At 37.8% G+C, this 21,701-nt stretch overlaps 1 protein-coding gene across 2 annotated transcripts in view; it reads right to left on the reverse strand.

Moving 5' to 3' along the window:
• The window catches only part of GCLC (glutamate-cysteine ligase catalytic subunit), a 73,562-nt gene that overhangs the window by 20,726 nt on the left and 31,135 nt on the right, over nucleotides 1-21,701 (reverse strand). For both annotated transcript variants that reach the window (XR_013176169.1, XM_077162086.1), the window contains exons 4-15: nucleotides 20,675-20,788; nucleotides 19,818-19,876; nucleotides 19,579-19,712; nucleotides 14,999-15,073; nucleotides 14,346-14,462; nucleotides 13,181-13,319; nucleotides 12,613-12,725; nucleotides 12,058-12,150; nucleotides 11,645-11,749; nucleotides 3,007-3,088; nucleotides 2,827-2,930; nucleotides 2,632-2,752 (exon numbers count right to left, since the gene is read on the reverse strand). Coding sequence is in view for 1 of the 2 variants with exons in the window: in XM_077162086.1 (XP_077018201.1) it covers nucleotides 2,632-2,752; nucleotides 2,827-2,930; nucleotides 3,007-3,088; nucleotides 11,645-11,749; nucleotides 12,058-12,150; nucleotides 12,613-12,725; nucleotides 13,181-13,319; nucleotides 14,346-14,462; nucleotides 14,999-15,073; nucleotides 19,579-19,712; nucleotides 19,818-19,876; nucleotides 20,675-20,788 (1,256 nt within the window). In the remaining variant the exon portion in view is untranslated. The remainder of the gene's footprint in view (nucleotides 1-2,631; nucleotides 2,753-2,826; nucleotides 2,931-3,006; nucleotides 3,089-11,644; nucleotides 11,750-12,057; nucleotides 12,151-12,612; nucleotides 12,726-13,180; nucleotides 13,320-14,345; nucleotides 14,463-14,998; nucleotides 15,074-19,578; nucleotides 19,713-19,817; nucleotides 19,877-20,674; nucleotides 20,789-21,701) is intronic.

The raw sequence follows: 21,701 nt of genomic DNA on the forward strand, positions 1-21,701 counted from the left end.
TCTTGTGAAGCTTATGTATGTAGTGGAGAAGCTTAGCTCACCTATAGGTATGCCACCTCCAGAGGACCTCATTTGTTGCTCAGATGTGGTCCCTCTCTCTCTAAGCCCAACTCTGCAAGTGAAATCATTCCCTCCCTCCCCTCCTACATGGGACATGACATCTAGGTATGTAAGTCTCTCTGGAGGTGTGTGGAGATGACCCCCAGGGATGTATCTGGCCCTGGCACCATAGGGTCAACAATGCCATACTGACCAAAAGGGGGAAAGAGGTATAACAAATAAGATATCAGTGGCTGAGAGAGTTCAAATAGTCGAGAGGCTACTCTGGAGGTTACTCTTAACGGAAGCTTCAGGTAGACATTGCTACTATCAAAACCTGCCAAACCCCAACCAAAACCATTTCTGCCTGTATATCCTAAAGAATACCTAGGGCATTATATAAGATATTACAAAGGTTCCATGCACTATTTCCAGAAATCTACAACGTCCAGATGGGTCCCTGGACCAGATATGTGCTGAAATGCAGTGGGGGGCCCACTTTTCTAGAACATCAACTAGTTCCATCTCCCTATTGCATATTATCGACAGCCCCTTCCAATATGAAAAAGTTAGAATGGCCATAGCCCAAATACCCCTCCAGAGTGAGAGAGAAATCAAAGGTGATGGTGGAGTTAAACAGAGAAGGTTAGGTTTAGTAAATGAGTATGACTGCTGAATCAGTTTACTGATATTTCTTTTAATCTCTAGCATGTTAGAGCAGCAAGTAATAAAAACCTAAAATTGTGGAATTGTAACCCATACTAAACTCTGAAATCTGTTCTACAGCTAATTGTTGCAATGTACTTTGAAATTTATTGTTTTGTATATATGTTATTTTTCACAAAAAAAAAGAAAAGGAAGAGTATAATAGAGAAGATGTGATTTAACAAATGAATATGACTGCTGAATCAATACACTGATATTTCTGTAGGTCTTCGGTGTCTTGGAGCAGCTAGTAGAAAAAATGAAAAATTGTGGAACTGTAACCCACACCAAACTTTAAAATCTGTTGTATAATTACTTGTTAAAATGTACTCGATGGGGGGTGGTGGTGGTGGTTACAGGGGTAGTTCAGTGGTAGAACTCTCGCCTGCCAGGCAGGAGACCTGGGTTGATTCCCCACCTGTGCACTTCCGCTGCACCAAAAAAAAAAAAAAAAAAATTCAACAAATGGCACTGCAATAACAGGACAGTTACATGGAAAAAGAATGAAATGTGACTCCCCCCATACAGTGTGCACACACAAAAGTACTTGGAAATTCATTGCTTTTTTGTAGATATGTTATTTTTCACAATCAAAAACAAAGAAAAAAACTGCATTAAAAAGAAGAAAACAAGTGTGTGAGAGCAGGTGTGCTCCCTTAGCTAGAGGGCTAAGGGAGACTACATAAGCCAGTGTTATGAAACTGCACAGGACTGTAGAGTCCTGAGTTTCCTAGGGTGATCACTGATCATAGAGGTAGAGAATAAAAATAGGATGTAGAATAAATAAAGATAGAAATTGGTAAATATACTATTGGTGGTGTTAGTGATGGTAGGGAGTGAAGTGGGGTTCTTCATTCATCCTTTGACTCTGGAAAGTTTACAGAAGCATCAAGTGACATACAGACGCCATTATCATTATTAGTAGTATCCCTCTAATTAGCAGGGAACATTTTCCTCGTGCCAGGTACTGCATAGGCAGTGTTAAATGTGATCTCCTCAAAACTAACAAAGAAGCCTCCTGCGATGTTCACTGTAAGTAGCAGGCTGGAGAATGGCAGATCCTAGCTGTGTAGCTTGTTTAACCTACAAAGTTACTTAATCCACTAAAGAGCCCAAGATGATCGACATGAATGCAGTGTAGCACAAATGTCAAACAGGCAATGCAGACAGCATATTTCATTGTCTATGTAGTATTACCTTCAAATATCTTAAAATTACTTTTTATTGATATGTATTATATATTCCCATACCATATAATCATTCAAAGTGTATAATCAATGGTTCAAAATATCACCATATAGATGTGCATTTATCACATTTTTTTTTGTGAAAAATAGCATACACACACACAAAAAAGCAATAAATCTCAAAGCACAGTGCAACAATTAGCTGTAGATCAGATTTCAGAGTTTGGTATGGGTTACAGTTCCACAATTTTAGGTTTTTACTTCTAGCTGCTCTAAGATACTGGAGACTAAAATAACTGTCAATATAATGATTCAGCAATCATACTCGTTTGTTAAATTCTACCTTCTCTGTATAACCCCACCATCACCTTTAATCTTTCTATTCCACTCTTTAGGGGTATTTGGACTATGCCTACTCTAACTTTTTCACGTTGGAAAGGTCTGTCAATAATATGGAATAGGGAGATGCACTAGTTGATGTTCTGTAGAGGCTGGATACCTTCGATTTTAAGATGCACCTCTATTTTATAAGACAAAAGTCCTGTGACTGCTAAAGATAAGGAATATCCAGTTGTAGAGATGTAAAAATGTGGGACAAGTGCACATTGATTAAATGGCATATTTTCAAAGACTACTTTAAGAAATTGAGTATTATGAGATTCTACGTACAACATGATTTAAAAAAAAAAAGGTAACATACCAGATGCTCGCTTCTTGATTAGCTTTAGGTAGTTTAGAATACTACATCTGGTGTCCACATCCACTTCCATGTTTTCAAGGTAAGAGTTCAGAATTGGGATTAGTCCAGGAAACACACCTTCCTACAAGAAGCAGGACACATTATTCACTCCCTGCTGCTGGTGTAAAAGGCCAGGTGTGCTGTGCAGGTCCCTACCTTCCCATTGATGATGGTGTCTATGCTCATTAAGGTGAACTCCTCTGGGGCCAGCTCGGTGCTGTTGGGAGCCTTGCCACACCCGTCCACCACAGCATTGCCACCTGGAGGAGCAGAGGTGAGAGCTTTAGCACTTGCTGTCGCATAAACTGATCCTAGAAATGTAAGAGAATGTAATACCTTTGCAAATATCTTTCTTGAAATAAAACATTCCCTGCAAGACGGCATCTCGTTTCTGTGCTACTTTCATGTTTTCATCAACCTAAGGAAGAAAAACAATCACAGCTATGTCAAAACATTTTTTGGCCAAACACAGAAGTTGTAATGCCTTTCATGCTTCTGCAAATCGGGACACACCCTTAAGTCTACTTTCCCCTCTGATGCCTTCTGGGTGGGAGAACGGAGGAGAACTCAGGCTAACCTTTTACTTTTGTGTGGGGCCGGTGTCACTCAACTATGGGTGGGAATGCGCTTTTTAATAACCGTGGGGAATTCTAAGAAGTTTACCTTAAAACAAAAACAAAAACTTGTATTCATGAAGGACATCTGCATTTCAGAGCACACTTGTGACTGAATCTTAAAATAAATTTAGGATGCTCGGTGTGCAGGGGTTACCAGTGCTGGGCTTTGCCGCCCATAGGGTGGCTCTGGCCATGTCAAGTGAGGATAGAAGTTCTCATTACTGAGCCTGGCCAATCAAAAAACTCAATTTACTTGTGAATTCTCCATTTCTTCAATGATTTTTTTAAGACCCTCGTAGGAGAACTTCTAAAACTTTTTAGTAGTAGTAGCACTTTTATTTTTTATGAGATTCTGAGTAATAAGGCACAATCTTAACATATAAAACACGCAAGTCAGAGGTTCAGTTGAAGTGGGATGGGTGGCATAAATCTTGATAACTTAGCTTTCCCCCATATTCATCAATTCCTATTTTAAAAAAATTTACTTTATTGTATAATGTAACATTTAAACAAAGCAAAGAAAGGAAAAAGCAATAGTTTTCAAAGCAGTTACAGGACAGATCCCAGAGTTGGTCATGGCTCTGCCTGCTGAGCCACCATGGCCCGCCCTTCACTTCTTTTTATGACAGAATAATATTCCATTTTATGTATATACCACATTTTATTTATCTACTGATTGGATCGATAGTTCTGGACGTAGCTTTCTGAGGAACCACTAAACTGTCTTCCACAGTGGCTGCAAAATTTTACATTGCTACCAGCAATGAATCAGTGTTCCTATTTCTCTACATCCTCTCCAACACTTGTTCTTTTCAGTTTTTTTTAAAAGCAACTATTCTAATTGTTATGTTATGGTATCTCATCGAGGTTTTAAAAAAAATTAATGAATTTTATTGATATATTTGTAATGTATTTACATGCCATGTAATCATCCAAAGTGTACAATCAATGGTTCACAGTATCATTATATAGCTGTGCATTCATCATCACAACTGATTTTTAACATTTTCATTACTCTATAAACATAAAAGAATAAGAATAAACACAATAAAGAACACCCCAAACAGCATTTCCCTCTCTCTAGCTACTCCAAGACACCGAAAACTGAAAAGGGATATTATACACTATATAAGAATAACCTTTAGAATGTCCTCTCAACTCTACTTGAAATCTCTCAGCCATTGAAACTTTATTTTGTTTCATTTCTCTTTCTCCTTTTGGTTAAGTATTTCTCACTCCCATGGTGCCAGCGCTAGGCTCATCCCTGGGAGTCATGTCCCATATTGTCAAGGAGATTTATACCCCTGGGAGTCATGTCCCACATAGGGAGAGGGTAGTGAGTTTATCTGTGGAAGTGGCTTAGAGAAAGAGGCCACATCTGAGCAACAGAGGAGGTTCTCTGAGGGTGACTCAGGCAAAATTGAAAGTAGGTTTAGCTTCTCCTTTGTAGGAATAAGTTTCATAAGGGCAAACCCCAAGATTGAGGGCTTGGCCTATTAAATTGGTAGCGCCCAATGCTTGTGAGAATATCAGGTCTACCCCAGGTGGGGAAGTTTACTATATCCACCTTTTCTCCCCAGTCCCTCACGGAAACTTTGCAAACACGTTTTTATCTTCTGTCCAGAATTCTCTGGGATATATCGGGACATCACATTAACCTGAAAAAAACAAGATCTCACTCCCTATTCAAGGTTCCATGTAATTATGGTATTTGAATAAACTGGCCAAACAAGTTAAATTAGACAGCGTGCTAAAGAAAATACATATTTTGCACCAGATAAACATCTCTTCCATTGGTCTCTTACAGAGGTTGAAATTTTAAAATACAGTCAAAAACCTTTACCCTTTAGTCTTATTTACCTTAGTTCTAACCAGATCTAACCAATTGAAGCTTAATCACTTTTTCAGCCTTTTAAATAGTTGCTGTAGGGGTAATGCTGCAAAACTCTAGCTCTGAGTCTCAGGGGTCACAGAGATAACCAAAGTTTCTTGGAATGACCAGGTTATACACAAAGAGCTTAGCATCTCAGAATTTAGAAATAACAGCTAGGACTCAGGAACAGATGTGACTGCTATTAAGAGTTTACAATCTAAGAACCTTTACAATAAACCTTCCCTGATAACCTGTGCTCTCAAATTCAAATCTCAGTCTGCACATTATAGTTAGTCCACATCCTGGCTATTTTAGTCAACATACTCTCCTTAAGATTCATTTACCTACTTGCATGCCTCACGACTTCATTCCTTCTTGCAGCTGCTCAATACTCCATTGTATGTATACATCACAGTTCTCCCTTCCATGTAACCTTAGGCTATCTTTATCCATTGCAAACTGAATACGCCATCATCAACACCAGTGTGCCAATGTCCACTGGTGTCCCAGCTTTCAGTTCTTCTAGATCTGTATCTAATGAGGTTGCAGAATCATAAGGTAACCCGATACTTAGCCTCCTATGGAACCAGCACTGTGCCCTCCAGAGGGGATGTACCATTTTACTTTCCTACCAACAGTGAATAGGTACATCTCTCTTTCTCTACACATTTCCTCCAGCACTTATATCTTTCTGTTTATTTTCAAATAGTTTCATTTTTTATTCACACACCATACAATCCATCCTAAGTAAACAATCAATGGTTCTTGGTATAATCACACAGTTATGCATTCATCACCACAATCAATATGAGGACATTTCCATTTTTTCTTGGTTCAAGAAGGCTGATGATGTTAAATGTTTCTCTCTCAGCTGGAAAGGGACATGATGAACATGGCAGTGTCTGCTGGTTTTCTCTCCAGGCCTCTTACTTCATGAAGCTTCCTGAGAGGCATTTTCCTTCTTCATCTCCAAAAGTCACTGGCTGGTGGACTCTATGCTTCGTAGTTCTGCGGGGTTCTGACCCTATTGTTTTTTAAGACACAACTAGCCTTCTGAATGATCTAGACATTTTTAGGAACATTCTGAAATAATAGTCTGAAATTCTCCCTTGGATATGGATATTTTTCTTTAAATTTTTATCATGGTAATGTATGATAATGCAAATTTTCTCATGCTAACCACTTTGCTGTGTGCATTCAGTGGTGTTAATTACATTCACAATGTTGTGACACCATCACCACCATCCATTACCAAAACTTTAAAAAATAATTGATAAAACGATATTACAATTATTCTTAGCCACAGCACACTTTACATTAGGGTTCACTCTGTGTTGCACAGTTCTATTTTTTTTTTAAATATTTATTCTGGTAATACACACATATACACACATACACACACGTATGTATATCTAAGTTTTCCTAAAATTTTAACCACTCCCAAATATACAATTCAGTGGTATTAATTACATTCAGAGTGCTACGCTATTATCACCACCATTCATTACCAAACTTTTCCATTATCCAAAACAGAAACTGTATCCATTAAATGTTAACTCTCTCTCTCACCCACCCACCCCTATCCCCTGGTAACTTGTAATCTACTTTCTAGCTCTATGAATTTACTTATTCTAGGTATTTTGTATAAGTGAAATCATACCATATTTGTCCTTTTATACCTGGCTTACTTCACTCAATATGTCTTCAATGTTCATCCATGTGGTAGTAGCATGTATCCTTTTTACAGGTTAATAATATTCCATTGCATATACTTGTAATATTTTGCTTATCTATTCATCTCTTGATGTACACTTGGGCTGCTTCCATCTTTTGGTTATTTTGAATAATGCTGCTATGAACACTGGTGTACAGATAACATTCAAGTCCTTGCTTTCAGTTCTTTTGGGGATCATACCTAGAAGTGTACTGCCAGGTCATGTGGTAATTCTATACTTAACTCTCTGAGGAACCACCAAACTATTTTCCACAGTGACTGCACCATTTTAAATGACATTTGTTTTTTCCTATGCTTTGACAAGAGTTCATAAAGACCATTAGTTTTAATTTCTACTTTTATGAATTCCATTTAAAAAGTACATTTTATTATTGCTCTTTAGAGTCTCATACTGGTTCAGTTATTTTTCAATCTGTGCCACTCAGGATTCTGTACAAATCTTTCCACCTCTTCTAACATTTAATGTCGTAGAGAAGACATTGTTAGTTGACATTCCCCCCCCCCCCCCCCACTTTGGCACATATCCTAATTTTCTCTTCTTTCTGGATGGTTAATTTTCTCTTTGAGACTCAGATATTCCAACAAATGTCTAGATCTCTGGCTTCTTTACATACTACTCTCTAACCCTTAACGGACTCTTTTGCTCAAGAAAAATTCTATTATTTCTCTGATTACTGTAATCAATAATACTGATTATATATAAGCTGCTCTCTTCCAAAATATTATATAAATACTGAATTTTCCTGGGCAGTTCTTCATGCTTCATATTTATCATAGTTTCCATTTCTTTGCCACCCTACGTTCCATTTTGGGGGAATCTCAATTTGGTTTCTTAAATCACTAGTCTGATCTACAATAACATGTTCTTTAAAATGGTGAGTAGGCTGTGTTTTTAAAGTGGGGCCACCATGTTCTTCATTTCCAAATGTTCTGCCATAGTGCTTGTTTGTTTTATGGATGTGACCCTTCTCTAGAATGTTTTCTTTTTTTTCCCTAGAATATTTTTGAGTGTGCTAATTAAAATTTCTTTAGGGATTCCTTCCAGTTTCTTAAATTAATGGTGTTTCACTAAGGGTAATTTACTCTGTAAGCCTAGCTGAGGCACTCTTCTTGCAAGCTGTATTAACTCTTCTCCATTTCCTGTTGACTTTTCGGCATCCATTCATGTTCATGAACAAAGGCTTACAAGGCAGCTTGCATGGACTCTCCCTCAGATGGTTTTGATTTCGCCAGTAGGTGCAGCCATAAGGGCGGTGTGGGCCCATAGAACCCCATGGGTTAACTCTGGCCTGGGCATGGTGGGCAGGCAGGGACAGACTGACAGCAGACTCCCTCCAGGGTGTGTGGGTGGGACAGGTACAACAGTGAATCCCCTTATGGAGGGAGCAGGGAGCCAGGTATCCTAGGTGTAGATACTGCGTGAAGCAGGTTTATTTTTCCTTTCATGCTTGCTGTTTCAAGGCTGCTCTACTTCTCTTTTCTATGGCCCTAAAACCATTAGTAGGAGTCCCCTGCAGCAGACCCCTGAATCTGTTTGGCAGTATTTGCCAGCCACTTCATGCCAAGAGGACCACTGGCTCAGGAACCAATGGCCTCTACTTTTTTGGGCTACTGCCCCATGGCCCAGATTTGCTGCTTTACAGCCTGGAGTTTTTCCAAGGTACTGCTGGGAAACTGCTCCCAGAAGTGCCTTTTTTTTGTTCTTTGTAGGGCTATTTACTCCAGTTTGTTTTCCTGATAGTCCAAAGTTATATGTATTCTCCAGAAACAAGTTTCAATCCACTGAGAAGATGTTTGTAGCACTTACTCTTTACTTATCACCTATTTTTTTTTTTTTTTTTGCTTCTCACAAGTCAATTTATTTAATATTATTATAAAGAGGCAGGAATTATATAGCACCAAATATAGACTAGCACCAAATTTAGAACATCAATTATGGTACTACTGAATATGCAAATGGCTGATGTTCAAAGTATGGATGCACATGGCAATACAAAAAGATGTTAGAAGTTTCTGCAAAACATGCCTAAAAATAGTCTTCAGCTCACATTCTGATGGCTGCTCGTGTTCCATTGGCTGGCTCTGTCTCACTGTGCACTGCTGAGGCCACTGCGGAATCATGTAGTGCTCGTGCTCCTGTCTTTGTTGGTGACAGAGTAATCAGGCCTAAATCCATTTCCCAACATGACACAGCTAACAAAAAGCAAAGCTGGAACTGAACCCAGGTCAGGTGGCTCCAAAGTATGGGCCTTTTCCATTATACATGCTGTGGCACAAGTGTTTTGAGGAATGAGTTTATTATAGTAAGATCACTAGGGTCTGCTGTTTTCTGAGATGGAAACCGGCCTATACTAGAAAAGCAAATCCCAGATGTGGCTGCACTGTCCATGGGTTTCTCTGTGAAAGGAGACCTTTCTTGGCTGGGACTTGCAGTGGTACCCCATTCCATCGTCTTCAAGCTACTGTTATGGTGATGTTGAAGGGAGTGGATAAACTGGCTTTATCCCCAGGTAGTGGCATCACATACCCTTAGGAGAACGCAGTTTCTTTTAGTCTTTTTAAAAAAATATTTCTATTGAGAAGGCTTCACACACATACAGTCCATCCATAGTATACAATCAATGGCTCACAATATCATTACATAATTGCGTACTCATCACCATGATCATTTTTAGAACATGTGAATCACTCCAGAAAAAGAAATAAAAAGAAAAAAAAAGAACTAATACATCCCATACACCTTATCCTTCCTTCTCATTGACCACTAGTATTTCAATCTATCCCCTTTTTTATCCTTCATCCCCATTACTTTTTATCCTTATTATTATTATTTTTTTACTCATCTGTCCATGCCCTGGATAAAAGGAGCATCAGACACAAGGTTTTCATAATCACACAGTCTAGTTATACAATCCTCTTCAAGAATTAAGGCTACTGGACTACAGTTCAACAATTTCAGGTACTTCCCACCAGCCATTCCAATACACCATAGACTAAAAAAAGATATCTATACAATACATAAGAATAACCTCCAGGATAACCTCTTGACTCTGTCTGAAATCTCTCAGCCACTGAAACTTTATTTTGTCTCATTTCTCTGTTTCCCCTTTTGGTCAAAAAGGCTTTCTCAATCCCATGACACTGGGTCCCAGCTCATCCAGAGAGTTCTGCCCCATGTCACCAGGGAGATTTACACCCCTGGGAGTCATGTCCCATGTGGGGTGGAGTGCAGTGAGTTCACCTGCCGAACTGGTTTAGACACAGAGGCCACATCTGAGCAACAAAAGAGGTTCTCTGGTGGTGATTCTTAGACATAATTTAAGTAGGTTTAGCTTCTCCTTTGCAGGAATAAGTTCCATAGAAGCAAACCCCAAGATCGAGAGCCCAGGCTATGGAATTGTTTGTCCCCACTGGTTGCAAAAATATTAGGAATTCCCCAGATGGGGTAGTAGAATATTTCCTCCTTTTTCCCCAGGCTCCAAAGGGACTTTACAAATACTTTTTTATTTTCTGCCCAAATTGCCCTGGGATGTATTAGAGCATCTAACCTGAATAAACCAACAAGATCTCATGCCCTACTCAAAATCTCATGTAATTAAGACATTCAAATAAACTGACTATACAAGTTAAATTAGGTAATGTGCTACTCAAAATATAAATTTTGTACCAAATAAATTTTTCTTCTTTTGGTCTCACACAGAAGTTGAAGTTTTCAAACACGGACCATATCATCCTTTACCCTGTATTCTGATTTACCTTAGTCCTATCCAGATCAACTTCATTCATATCTCTAGTTGAAGTCTGATCATTTTTTCAATACTTGCTATATGAGGAATTGCTGACTTTCATAGTTCAGTGCTCTAATACAGAGTCTCAGGTGTTACATAAATACCCGAAGTTTCAGGGAATGAACAGGTTATACACAAATAGCTCAGTATCTCCAACTCTAGAACCAACAACCGCAACTCCTGAATATATGTGACTACTATAAGTGCTTACAATTTAGGAACGTTTACAATAGGCCCCAACCTGATAACCCATGCTCTCGATTTCAATTCTCCAAGTTTGCACAGTACAGTTAGCCCATGAGTGAGGCATGATAACATTTGTCTTTCTGTTTCTACCATTTTACTTAACATACTGTTTTCAAGGGTCATTCACCTAGTTGCCCGTCTCACAACTTCATCCCTTCTTGTAGCTGCTCAAAAGTCTACGTATTTACCACAATTCCCCCTTCCACCCCTCAGTCATTGTACCTTTAGGCCAATTACATCAACTGCAAATCATGAACACTGCAGCCATAAACACCAGCATGCAAATGTCATTTGTATCTCCACTCTGACTTCCTCCAAGTATATACCTGGCAACAGGTTTGCAGGATCATATGGCAACCCCACCCCTAGCCTCCTGTATGTTACCTCTAGTTTTAATATCATAACCAAGATGAGATTTTTGAGTAGAGGAAGTCACTTTGTAATACACTCCAACCATCACCTTGAATGGAAAGCTTTTTGAAATTCAACCTTAAATCTCTTTCAAATGGGTTGAGTAGGGACCTATCTTTAGTTGGCAAATTCTATAGCCTACACAAAGGTTTAAAAGGAAGATAGAATAGGGTGGAAGGACAGGCATTTTATTCTAAAAAGTGAACAATTCTAAATGAATTCACATTCAGAATACTTTAATATAAATGAGCAAAGATATTTATAGTTATCTACATCTTGTACTATAATGGATAAACACTCTTACCTTAGACAACGGAATGAGAAAATCCAATTTGTATGAAAGAATCACTCTGGTAAGCAGCACCACAAACACTACATATGCAGAATTTTCAAAGTCTGTTAACTGAACCTAGAGAAGCAGAAGCCCAGAGAAATTATGGACCAGCCACACAGGAAGGCTTTTCCCTGACCCAGGCTCCTCCTTGGCTCATTTCCAAATCTTCTAATTCCCAACTCTGGGACTGAAAGCCCCGATCCCCAACCTTGTCTCAGAAATTAACCTTACCTTAAGTTTTGGACTTGCTTTTAATATACATATATTTTATTTTCATTGCCTTTCAAAAAATTTAAGAGTCTTCTGATAAGAATATCAAAAGGTAAGAAGCAGTCAAAGGAAAGATACTTTTGAAACAGTTCCTGCCGATGCAGGCATCTTACCTCCATAGGTCGGAATTCCACTCTCCATCCAATATCTGAGTTTGGAGGAGGGGGCTTAAATCTCATTGTCTGCCAATTTGTGGACTGAATATTCTGTTAAGAAAAAAAAAAAGGCAAGACAAAACCGATATTTCAAACATCTAAAAAAATATCAAGATGGTTTTATATTTAATTATGGAAAAAGACTGTTCATTGTTTCTGCTAAATACTCTTAAATTTACAAATAAAAGTTCAATCTAAGATTTTCTTGGAGTGTGATCTGCTAGGAAAATAAAACAAATGTTTTATTATGTCTACAGCAATGAAATAACTAATCATGTGATTTTGTTCAGTATATGCTTCAATTTTTTACTGCTCTGAAACAAGAGAGAACACTGGACAAAAAATTCAGATCTCAGAGACAACCAGTAAGAATGATAATACAAAGGGACTTAAAAAAACAAATGTTTCCTTAGTTCTCTACTGCACTGGGTAATGAGAGGCATATGAGAATTCTAATCTCAAATTCTTCACACCTCAGTTCAGGAAGTGAAATGCATTTTAAAAAGTAGATACCTCAAAATGGTCAGACTCATTGGCATCATCCAAGTGAATCTTCTCCTCAAACAGAGTCAGTGGGTCTCTAATAAAGAGATGAGCAACATGCTGGGCCAGGAGATGATCAATACCTGCAAAGAGGTATCACATAAGACTTGCTTCAAAGGGTAAGAAATCACTGTGTTCTAAGTCCGGTAAGGAAACAGGACAGCTCAGGAAATTTGAAGAAAGGGTATTTAGAAGCTTAGGAAATGGCTGGTTTGTTCGGTATTCTCACCTCGCCCCAGTATTTTATCCTGTGGACAACGGGGGAGTATTATGATTTTATTCACTACTTACACAATGCCTGTGGGGCACTGGTGTGGACCTAGATACAGACCTCCAAAGTAAGTTCCTTTTGCTAAAAGTCAAGAAGATCTCACAAGTATTTGGAACTTGAAACTTTAGGAACAAGCAGCCTCATAAGAAAAGTTAGAGACTTCACACTAAAAATAGAAACCAGACCAGGAGTCAGCAAAAAAGTTTATGAGCTTTGAAGAACTAAAGGCATACAATCAAATCTAGAAAAAAAGGAATGGATACTCACCTTCTTGCAACAGTTGTTCGTAGATTTCTTTATCTATCGTCAAGTCGATGTCATTGTATTTCTCACCACACTCAGATAAGTAACTATCGATTGAATCATATCTTGATTTACTGATCCTATAGTTATTGTTCTTTAATGGCTTAAAAAAAAAAAAAAGAATGAATGCCACAGAAAATGATCTGGAAATAAACTAATGCTCTCAAATAAGCATATTAAAATGTTATATATTTTTATGTAATAATTATATTAAAATGTCCAACCTTAACATAAGATACTGAAAAAAAGCTAGTGAATTCTGAATAGTGTGATTAGGGAAAGTTATTTTTAAAAAAATCCAGAGGTTGGGCGGGCCACGGTGGCTCAGCAGGTAAGAATGCTTGCCTGCCAAGCCCGAGGACCCGGGTTCGATTTCCGGTGCCTGCCCATGTTAAAAAAAAAAAAAAAATCCAGAGGCAATTTAAGTGTACACTTTTTTCGTATAAAATTTAAATATACTTTTTTTTTTTTTACAGCAGATTGCTTTCATTCTTATTAAGCTAGGAAAATAAATGCTAAGGTTGAAAGTAAAAATAAACCTATAATATCAAGATATCAAAAGGACTTATCCTTTATAAAGCTTATCTCTACTTAGAAAGCACATTCAGTAATTTAAGAACTATTATATAAACACCAGAGCAGTATTAGAGCCCTGGTTGAAGACATCAGAACCACTTATTGGGGTTCCTTTATGTGTTTTTAGGCAAAACCTAACCCTTTATATGGGCAAAAGGATCTTTGACAATAGATCATGTTTTCTACAGTAGAAAGCATCATGTAGCCTGAAAAGCCTTCTGGTAAAAACATCCATCAGCACTGACTTTCAAAATAGAGGAAAATGAAAAAATATTTATATAGGAAAATAACACTATTAATTTTAGAAGCTAAAGTAAGCACAGATTTCAAAAAACGATAAAAATTAAGTCCCCACTCAAACCAAATCACATTTCCCATATGTTCACTCCAAAACAAACACTATGAAGGCAAAGACCAGAAACAAAGACAGGTATATGACCTGTGAATTTGTTCCCATACATGAGTAAGGAAGACTTCAAAATTGCAAGTAGTTACAGTGACCCCATTTTACCTGCTTGATTTAAAATGGATATTAAGGAAAACTCATTCCCACCTCCAGTCCTCTCTCCTCCCGAGTTCTATCGTCTACAGATGCAGAAATCACTCCCCAGCGACAATCAATGTCTGACACATAGCCTCGGTAAAAAGGAGATGCAGCACTCAAAGCCATCTAAAAACAAACATAAGTCAGTGCCTGCAGATTCAAAGTGTGACTTACACGTTCATCAAAACTCCATGCAGTAATTTTTCTGGTCAAAAAAGCACCAGTTTATATAACCCATACAGAGTTGTACTATATCTTTTACCTGTGTTTGTTTCCTTATGGTGAAATGTACCAGAAACTACTCAAATCCTTCGATTTGATTCATCCAAATCATCTCTATAATGTAAGGACATAAAAGATGGGACAGGGCATATGGCCAAACTAAAGTTTGACATGTAACACTTAAAAGTTTTTACTAGTAACAGTAAACTTCTACAGCTAGCCTCTTAGTTCATTGGCTCTATTTGCTTTTTTTTTTTGCTTCTTTTGTTTTTTGGGAGGTGCATGGACCAGGAAATAGATGGCTCTATTTGTGTCTATTATTTATGGTAGGTCACTTCAGAATGAAATCTTAACTACTTAAATAGCACATGGTCAGCAAATTTTGAACATATTTATTTTATACAAAGAAGTATTTAAAATAAATTTTAATTTTTACTTACAACAATTGGACAGATAGTGGCCAACTGATCATAAAGGTACCTGGCCTCCAATATGCTGCAGGCTTGGAAAGTCACCTGTTTAAGAATTGCAGGTTATTACAAAAAAAAAAAAAAATCATTGGCATCCTCCCAAAGCAATAAAGTCTGAGAAGAAAGAAAGGGGGAGAAGAGAAGAGAAAGGTAGGTAATGGTGATTTCCTTAAAGATAATATTTAATATAGGGGTTTCATTTAAAGCTCTCTTGGATGAACCTTACTTGAAAATGGTATTTAATACTTTTCCAAAATATACAGACAACTAATATAAATAACTATATTCTTCCCAAGTTAAACAAGATTAAGAAGTTAGGAAAGGAAAATAACACAAGATATACAGTGAAGTCTGGCTAAATATTTCTTCTGCTGCTAGCTTATTTCCTCCTGCAGTTTCCCATACACTTCAGTTGGCTGAGGAGTTGTGTAAATTTTGGTCCAAAAGGATTTGGAGATCCTAAGGACGGGTTTTAGAAAATTTACAGGTAGGAGTTTAGGGAATGGCTCAGAAGGGTATAATATTAGAGAAATGGAGATTAGTTGAAACATACTTCAACTCTGATGGGAAGGGGCATACCAGAGTCAAAGCAGCAGGCTCTGGTGGCCAGTGGGATAGAGAAGGGGATTACTTGGATGTTGCCAGGGTGTTTCGGGGAATACAGTAAGAGATCTGAGAAACAGGTGCCAGGATATGAGGGGCTAATGTAGCTAGGGGATGAACAGATAGAGAATCCCTGTAAAGCAGCTGTGACTCAAGAGTTGGCACCTAGAAGGAAAAATTTAAGCTGGAACGATGACGTGAATATGGGGAGATCACCCAGGAAGACTGCACAGGAGGGCAACCAAGACATTTAGGAATCAGTCAAGTTGAGAAAAAAATCACATAGTTGATGAGCATAAATTCTCTAAAACAATTAACTAAGAGAAATGAAAAAAAAAATACAGACCTTTTGGGAAGTAGGAGAGGGTGAAGAACACAAATTATGTTTGTATTAGTACTTCTGTAATATAAATTTTAAGCTGGGAAGAGTACTGAATTTCCCATTTTGCTATTCTCTGTCGATCACAACAGTTTGAGTCTAGCATTGGTGTAAGAATTAATAATTTAAAACTTGAAATAATAATGGTTGAGTCAATGTTAATAATGTCCTAAAATCTTGTTAGTTCCAATATTTTGAACTTGGTATTAGCTTTGACTTTTAATAGCAGACAATTTCTAATGGAGACTTACAAGTTCACCTGCTGAATTATATGCCATTTCATGTCAATGTGGTGACTTAATTATAAAAAAAAAACTGGATTCTTTAGGTCCTGAACTTCCTATAATTTCCATTTCAATGCTACAGTCAGTACTATATTTTAACCAAAATGTAATGATAACTAAATACCCATTAGAAATTAATTTGACATGGATAAGAGGTCATAGACATCAGTTAAGTGTTTCAAAGATTAAAATAAAGACTGAAAAAGGTAGGCAATCAGGTCACTGATAACCAAAGCAGAGGCAGTTTGTGAAATGAGGTGGAAACTCAGAAATCAGTTTCTGGATGGTTTAAAATTAAATGCAAAGTGAGGAAATGGGAAATGGTAAGTGAAGTATTTATACACTTGACCGTTGTGGCCCCACACTAAAACGTAAGCTCCATGCAGGCAGGGATCTGTTATGCCATTCTGTCTTAAGTGCCTAGAACAGTGTCTAACAAACAGGCTGGTGCTTTTACTAAACAAGTAAGAGTACTTCAAAGGAAAGAAGGCGCTAAAGAGGAGAACAAAAAAGCAAAGATAAGTCTTATTTTTATAAAGGTGGTGAAATACTTGAAAAACTACAACTTTAAAGGCCAAATCCACATGGGGGTAAGATGATAAATATCTAAATACTCCTCAAGAGTTATGATTGATGTGTTCTTTTGAACACGCATCTCTCAGTTTACTCAGGTCCTTTCTGCGGCTACTCCTAGGTATTTGAATGTATGTATGTATGTTATTTTTGTTTGTTTTTTAAAGGTTACCATAATCAGCATTTTTTCTTCTCGATTTTCAACTGAATCTTCTTGAAAGGCTAAACAATTCAGAGGCTAATCCTGGAAAAGCCAACTTTGGAAAAATATGCTTAAGAAAATTTGCAATGGTAATTCAATAGTTCAGTTGCAACAGTGATTTAGTCATTGTAGATAAATTTGGTAATTAGTGTCTTTACTCTAGACCTAATAAAGAGATTTCCAAATCAAACAGGACATCATTGCAGATATTGCCTTCAATGGAGGAAGGAAAAAAAGAAAAAAGAATCCCACATCTTAAGGAGCAATGGCTTCTGGGGTCCTTTTAAAGCATCCTAAGAGTGGTATCAACAGGAAACTGATTGGGGGAAGGAGGAGGAAAATATAAAATATAGATGTTAGAAGCCTAAATATCTAATCTCAAACTTACCTAGAACTAGAACCCAGTTTTGAAACCACATGATTTTTTTCGGGGGGGATAAAAACCTATAATGTCACAAACTTACTACATATTAACTGATTTCTGAAATGTCCCAAAGAGTCAAGAATTTGAATGTGATTAGAATCCTTTTTACTTTGTATAGTAACCCTAAAAATGAACCTTAAAAATGACTTCAAGCAATTTTTTCTGCTTTATTGCAGTAAGCTGTTTCTAGTATTCTACTTAAGAGATACAGATTTCTGATTTGTGGAATTTGTCTCATTTGCCATACACTTTACATTACTTGTGCTGATGAATTTTTTTTATGTGGAGTAATGAAACTGGGGTGCTAGACAACCCATCAGAAAAAGCCCATGGCAAAATTCAAATTGGATGAAAAATGGTATCTACAGGCAATAAAAATGTTTATCACTTACCATTTGGACACATTAATTTATATGTCCAAAACACACACACAGTGTTTCAAGGGAAAGAAAATCCTTTTGGAACTATATTAGAGCAACTGCGCTATCCCTGGCAGAACACCATGTTTTAATATTAAACCGACAAAAGGCAAGAAGACACTAATACAATTTTAAAGTTGTGCACTGTAAGTTCTAGAGCTTAGTGGTTCTCTTTAAAAATATTTGTAATTAAGATAGGAAAGCAGATATGCAGTTAAAAGTCAACAGGTCTCTTTTTTTCTGAAGTATGACCATTTGTAAGGAAACTTCCTGGCCTATGCTTGTTTGAAAGTCATATACTTTATACTACCTGTTTAAGTCCTGAAAAACAGGAAAAACGAAATTATCCTTGGCCATGCAACTTAAACACACTCAGCATGGAAAATCTGACTCTAGCATTCAACTTTGATTATATAAACAGTTTAAAAATAAACAGAACAGAGGTACATGTGCAAGCAGTATATGTGCTACAGCTGTGTGAGATAATGGGAACATGAGGTTTCTGGCTTCTCTTGAGAGTCATCAGCCAGAGGCCCAGAAGTGCCTAACACAGTGGCCAGCTCTGCACTGCTCTAGGCCTGTTAGGGCTTGGTTTCTAATCACCTGAGGCCACTAAAATTGGAAAAAAATCTCCTTGGGTTGTAACAAGAAGTCTCTTTTTGGGGTGTGGGGTGGGGGGGGTGGAGCTTTCTTCCCTCTCCTAGTGTATCAATTTCATTTACCCTTTTATGAACACTTTAAACAAGAGAATTTGTATTTTCTGCAACACCTTCCTCTCTTGGTTCTATAACATGATTTTAATCAAATTAAAGCAAATACTTCTGTTAATAAAGGCAATGAAATAAATCTTTAATTAGAGTCAGACCTAGAGGAGCCTTCAAACATAAACCCTTCTCTTAAGTGATGAGAAAACTAAGGCCGCAAGAAGTGAAGGGAGAGCCAAAATACCTGAGTAGTGACTAAGAGTAAACACTAGAATGCAGGACCCTTCCTGCCTGATGGGGTCTATGCTCTCCTTTTCAGGTTTTAAGTAAACTTGGGTACAACTGCTGCCAGAGGCATAGTTGCTCAGAGACCCCAGTAGTTGAATTTTTTCTTGGATCTGATTAAAGTTCATAAACAGTAAAAGGCCAGTCTACATCCTGTGTAACCTAGCCAGGGGCAGGACAAAAATGGGCAGCTAAATATTTATTCTTTTTATACTACTAAGATGGCCTTGCATGACGCAAAATTTAAACAATCCAAATAATCCTTCCCTTGAATCACAAAATTACTGACATCCATCCATCAGAGTTCACTTCCAGCAATGCACAATTTGAGCAATAGTTACAACCTCAAAGCTAGACTGCCACTAGATGGCAGCAAACATTAGGCATGTAGAAAAGAAAAGCTACAGACAAGAGACCACAGAATTTTGCACATTTTAAGTTAATTAACTATCAAACTTTATGGTGAACTACAGAGTCTGTATAATTATCAGTCATGAGATATCTCCCATAAGTGAATTTACTAAAATAACGTCATTGGTTTTTAGAAAGGACATCAGCTACCATTTTCTACCTGATTAAAATGTGATTTTAAGAAGGAAACATGCATACATAAAGAAATCACTGGTAAACAGAAATGGATGAGGACATTTTGCTTCTCTGTATATTTGAAACAATACCTGAAGACAGCAATTGCCCATCCCAAATCCCATGGCATCCATGTAAATATGATCGGGCTTAGAAGCCTTTGCTGCCTCATCATCCTCAGGAAATGTTTCTATAAATGGAGATGGTGTATTCTTGTCTTTAAATACTGTGTTGTTAATTAAAAACAAAACAAAACAGGAAATGGTTGAGAGCCAAGGATTAAATAGCAACGCAACAGGAGTCCCACCCCAACACTTCGCTGTGGACTTACTTGGTACATTGATGACAACTTTCTCTCCTCTCCTGTGTCGGATATTTCTTGTTAGAGTACTGAAAAACAGACAGCCAAACATCATATACTGGTCACCTAAGAGCCATCATGTAAAAGGTGGACTTGATCATATTCAAGTAAATGGAATGAAATTTTATCTCAAACTAATTCTCTAAGACATCCTATGGAAAATACATTTGGATAAAGATACTTGGAGGGAGCTCGCTCAGCACCGACTCCTGCAGCTCTCTAACTTACAAACAGCAGTTCAGGTGCCCAGGGTCTGCCACGGCCTGGCCTCACCTGTTTCTGGCGCTTCCCGTTATCTCCAAAGACTGTGGTTAAACTTTACTACTCACTTTTCCCAGGCATTCCTGGAGCCCTAATTCCTTTCTCCTCCCTCTCCCTAGCCATTAATACTTCTCCTCCAGACCTGTGCTACCCAACACAGGCCATACTGAGGCTAGAGTGCTTGAAATGAGGCTAGGCTGAGTGTAAAGTTTTAGAAATGGATGGTGATGATGGTGGGAGCACAACATTATGCGTGTAATGAATGACACTGAATTTTATATGTGAATGTGGTTAAAAGGGGAAATTTTAGGCCATATAAATGTATATTACTAGAATAAAAATTAAAGGGTAAAAAAGAACTGTGCAACACAGTGAACTGTATTGTAAACAATGGAATACAGTTAATAGCACAAGTATCAAAATGCTCTTTCATGAATTATAAACCAATGTACTACATGAATACAAGGTGTTAATAATAGGGTGGTATATGGGGAAAAAACACACCATGATATAAACTATGGGTTATAGTTCATAGATAAGATAAGTAAACACTGAGCCATACTTACCTGAAACGAGGGTGCTTGTTTATTGCTTCATCTGGAAAGAAGAGGGACTTGGAAGCTCCTCCTTCTACTGGGTTGGGTTTGTACTCGGGCAGGGTAAAGCCAGGACAGCCTAACCTATAAGAAATTGAAGAACTAAATAGAGGGGCTTTGTTTTCAGGAATTGTCTCACCTTCTCTATACTAGTTAAAAATATTTCATTTCTATTATTCTCCCTCACTGAGGGTCCAGCATGCAAGTACTTTGTAAATCCTACACCTTCTCCAACTACTTCCTTGGACTTTTTACCTTGGTTCACCAGAGATCTTCTTTTGTGATCAGAAAGCCTCTATTCATTCAATACCTACTAACACTTACTTATACCTTCCCTATCTCTTCATCTAATCTCAAGGATACAGAAGTTACATCTCCTGATCATGTCCAATTGTCTGGGGTTATGGGTTTCCCTCTACACTGCTTCTGAGGAATCCCCCTTTACTAGCATCATACTCTTGGATTATCTTTTGATCCCTGCACACCATCACCCACCCCCGTCCTCCTGATGGGCTTTGTTTGAATCTGAAAGGGGTTTCCTGTTTTTTAGCATCTGCAGGTCATCTCATGAAGTCCCTCGGGTTTAGGGAGTATCTCTACACTTGTTCCAACTCATTCCAAAGCTCATCCTCTAGTCTGAAACCTAATCCTATTACTTACTTGACCTAAAGAAGAGTTTTAATTCCAACAAAGAAAAACAAAGCTCTGTATTCAGCTTCCCTAAATGTAAAGCTGAAATTCCACATTACTTAAAGTGACATTCTTCCGAGTTCAGACTTTTAAGGTCAATGTTAAGTACGCTGTGAGGCAGGATGAAGACCAACAAACTTAGGGAAAGCACAAGGGAGGCTCTTATTGGGGTTTTAGATCAGTGGTAGGAAACTTTTGGCTTGAAGGCCAAGACTAGCCTATGCCTTATTTTCCACCTGACTTTTTATAAAATAAAGTCCCTGTTGGCTTGGCTCACATTCCTCTTGTAAACCAACAACTGAATTTG

This window comes from Tamandua tetradactyla, chromosome 5 (genome assembly GCF_023851605.1).
Source record: "Tamandua tetradactyla isolate mTamTet1 chromosome 5, mTamTet1.pri, whole genome shotgun sequence".
NCBI classification, from domain to species: domain Eukaryota; kingdom Metazoa; phylum Chordata; class Mammalia; order Pilosa; family Myrmecophagidae; genus Tamandua; species Tamandua tetradactyla.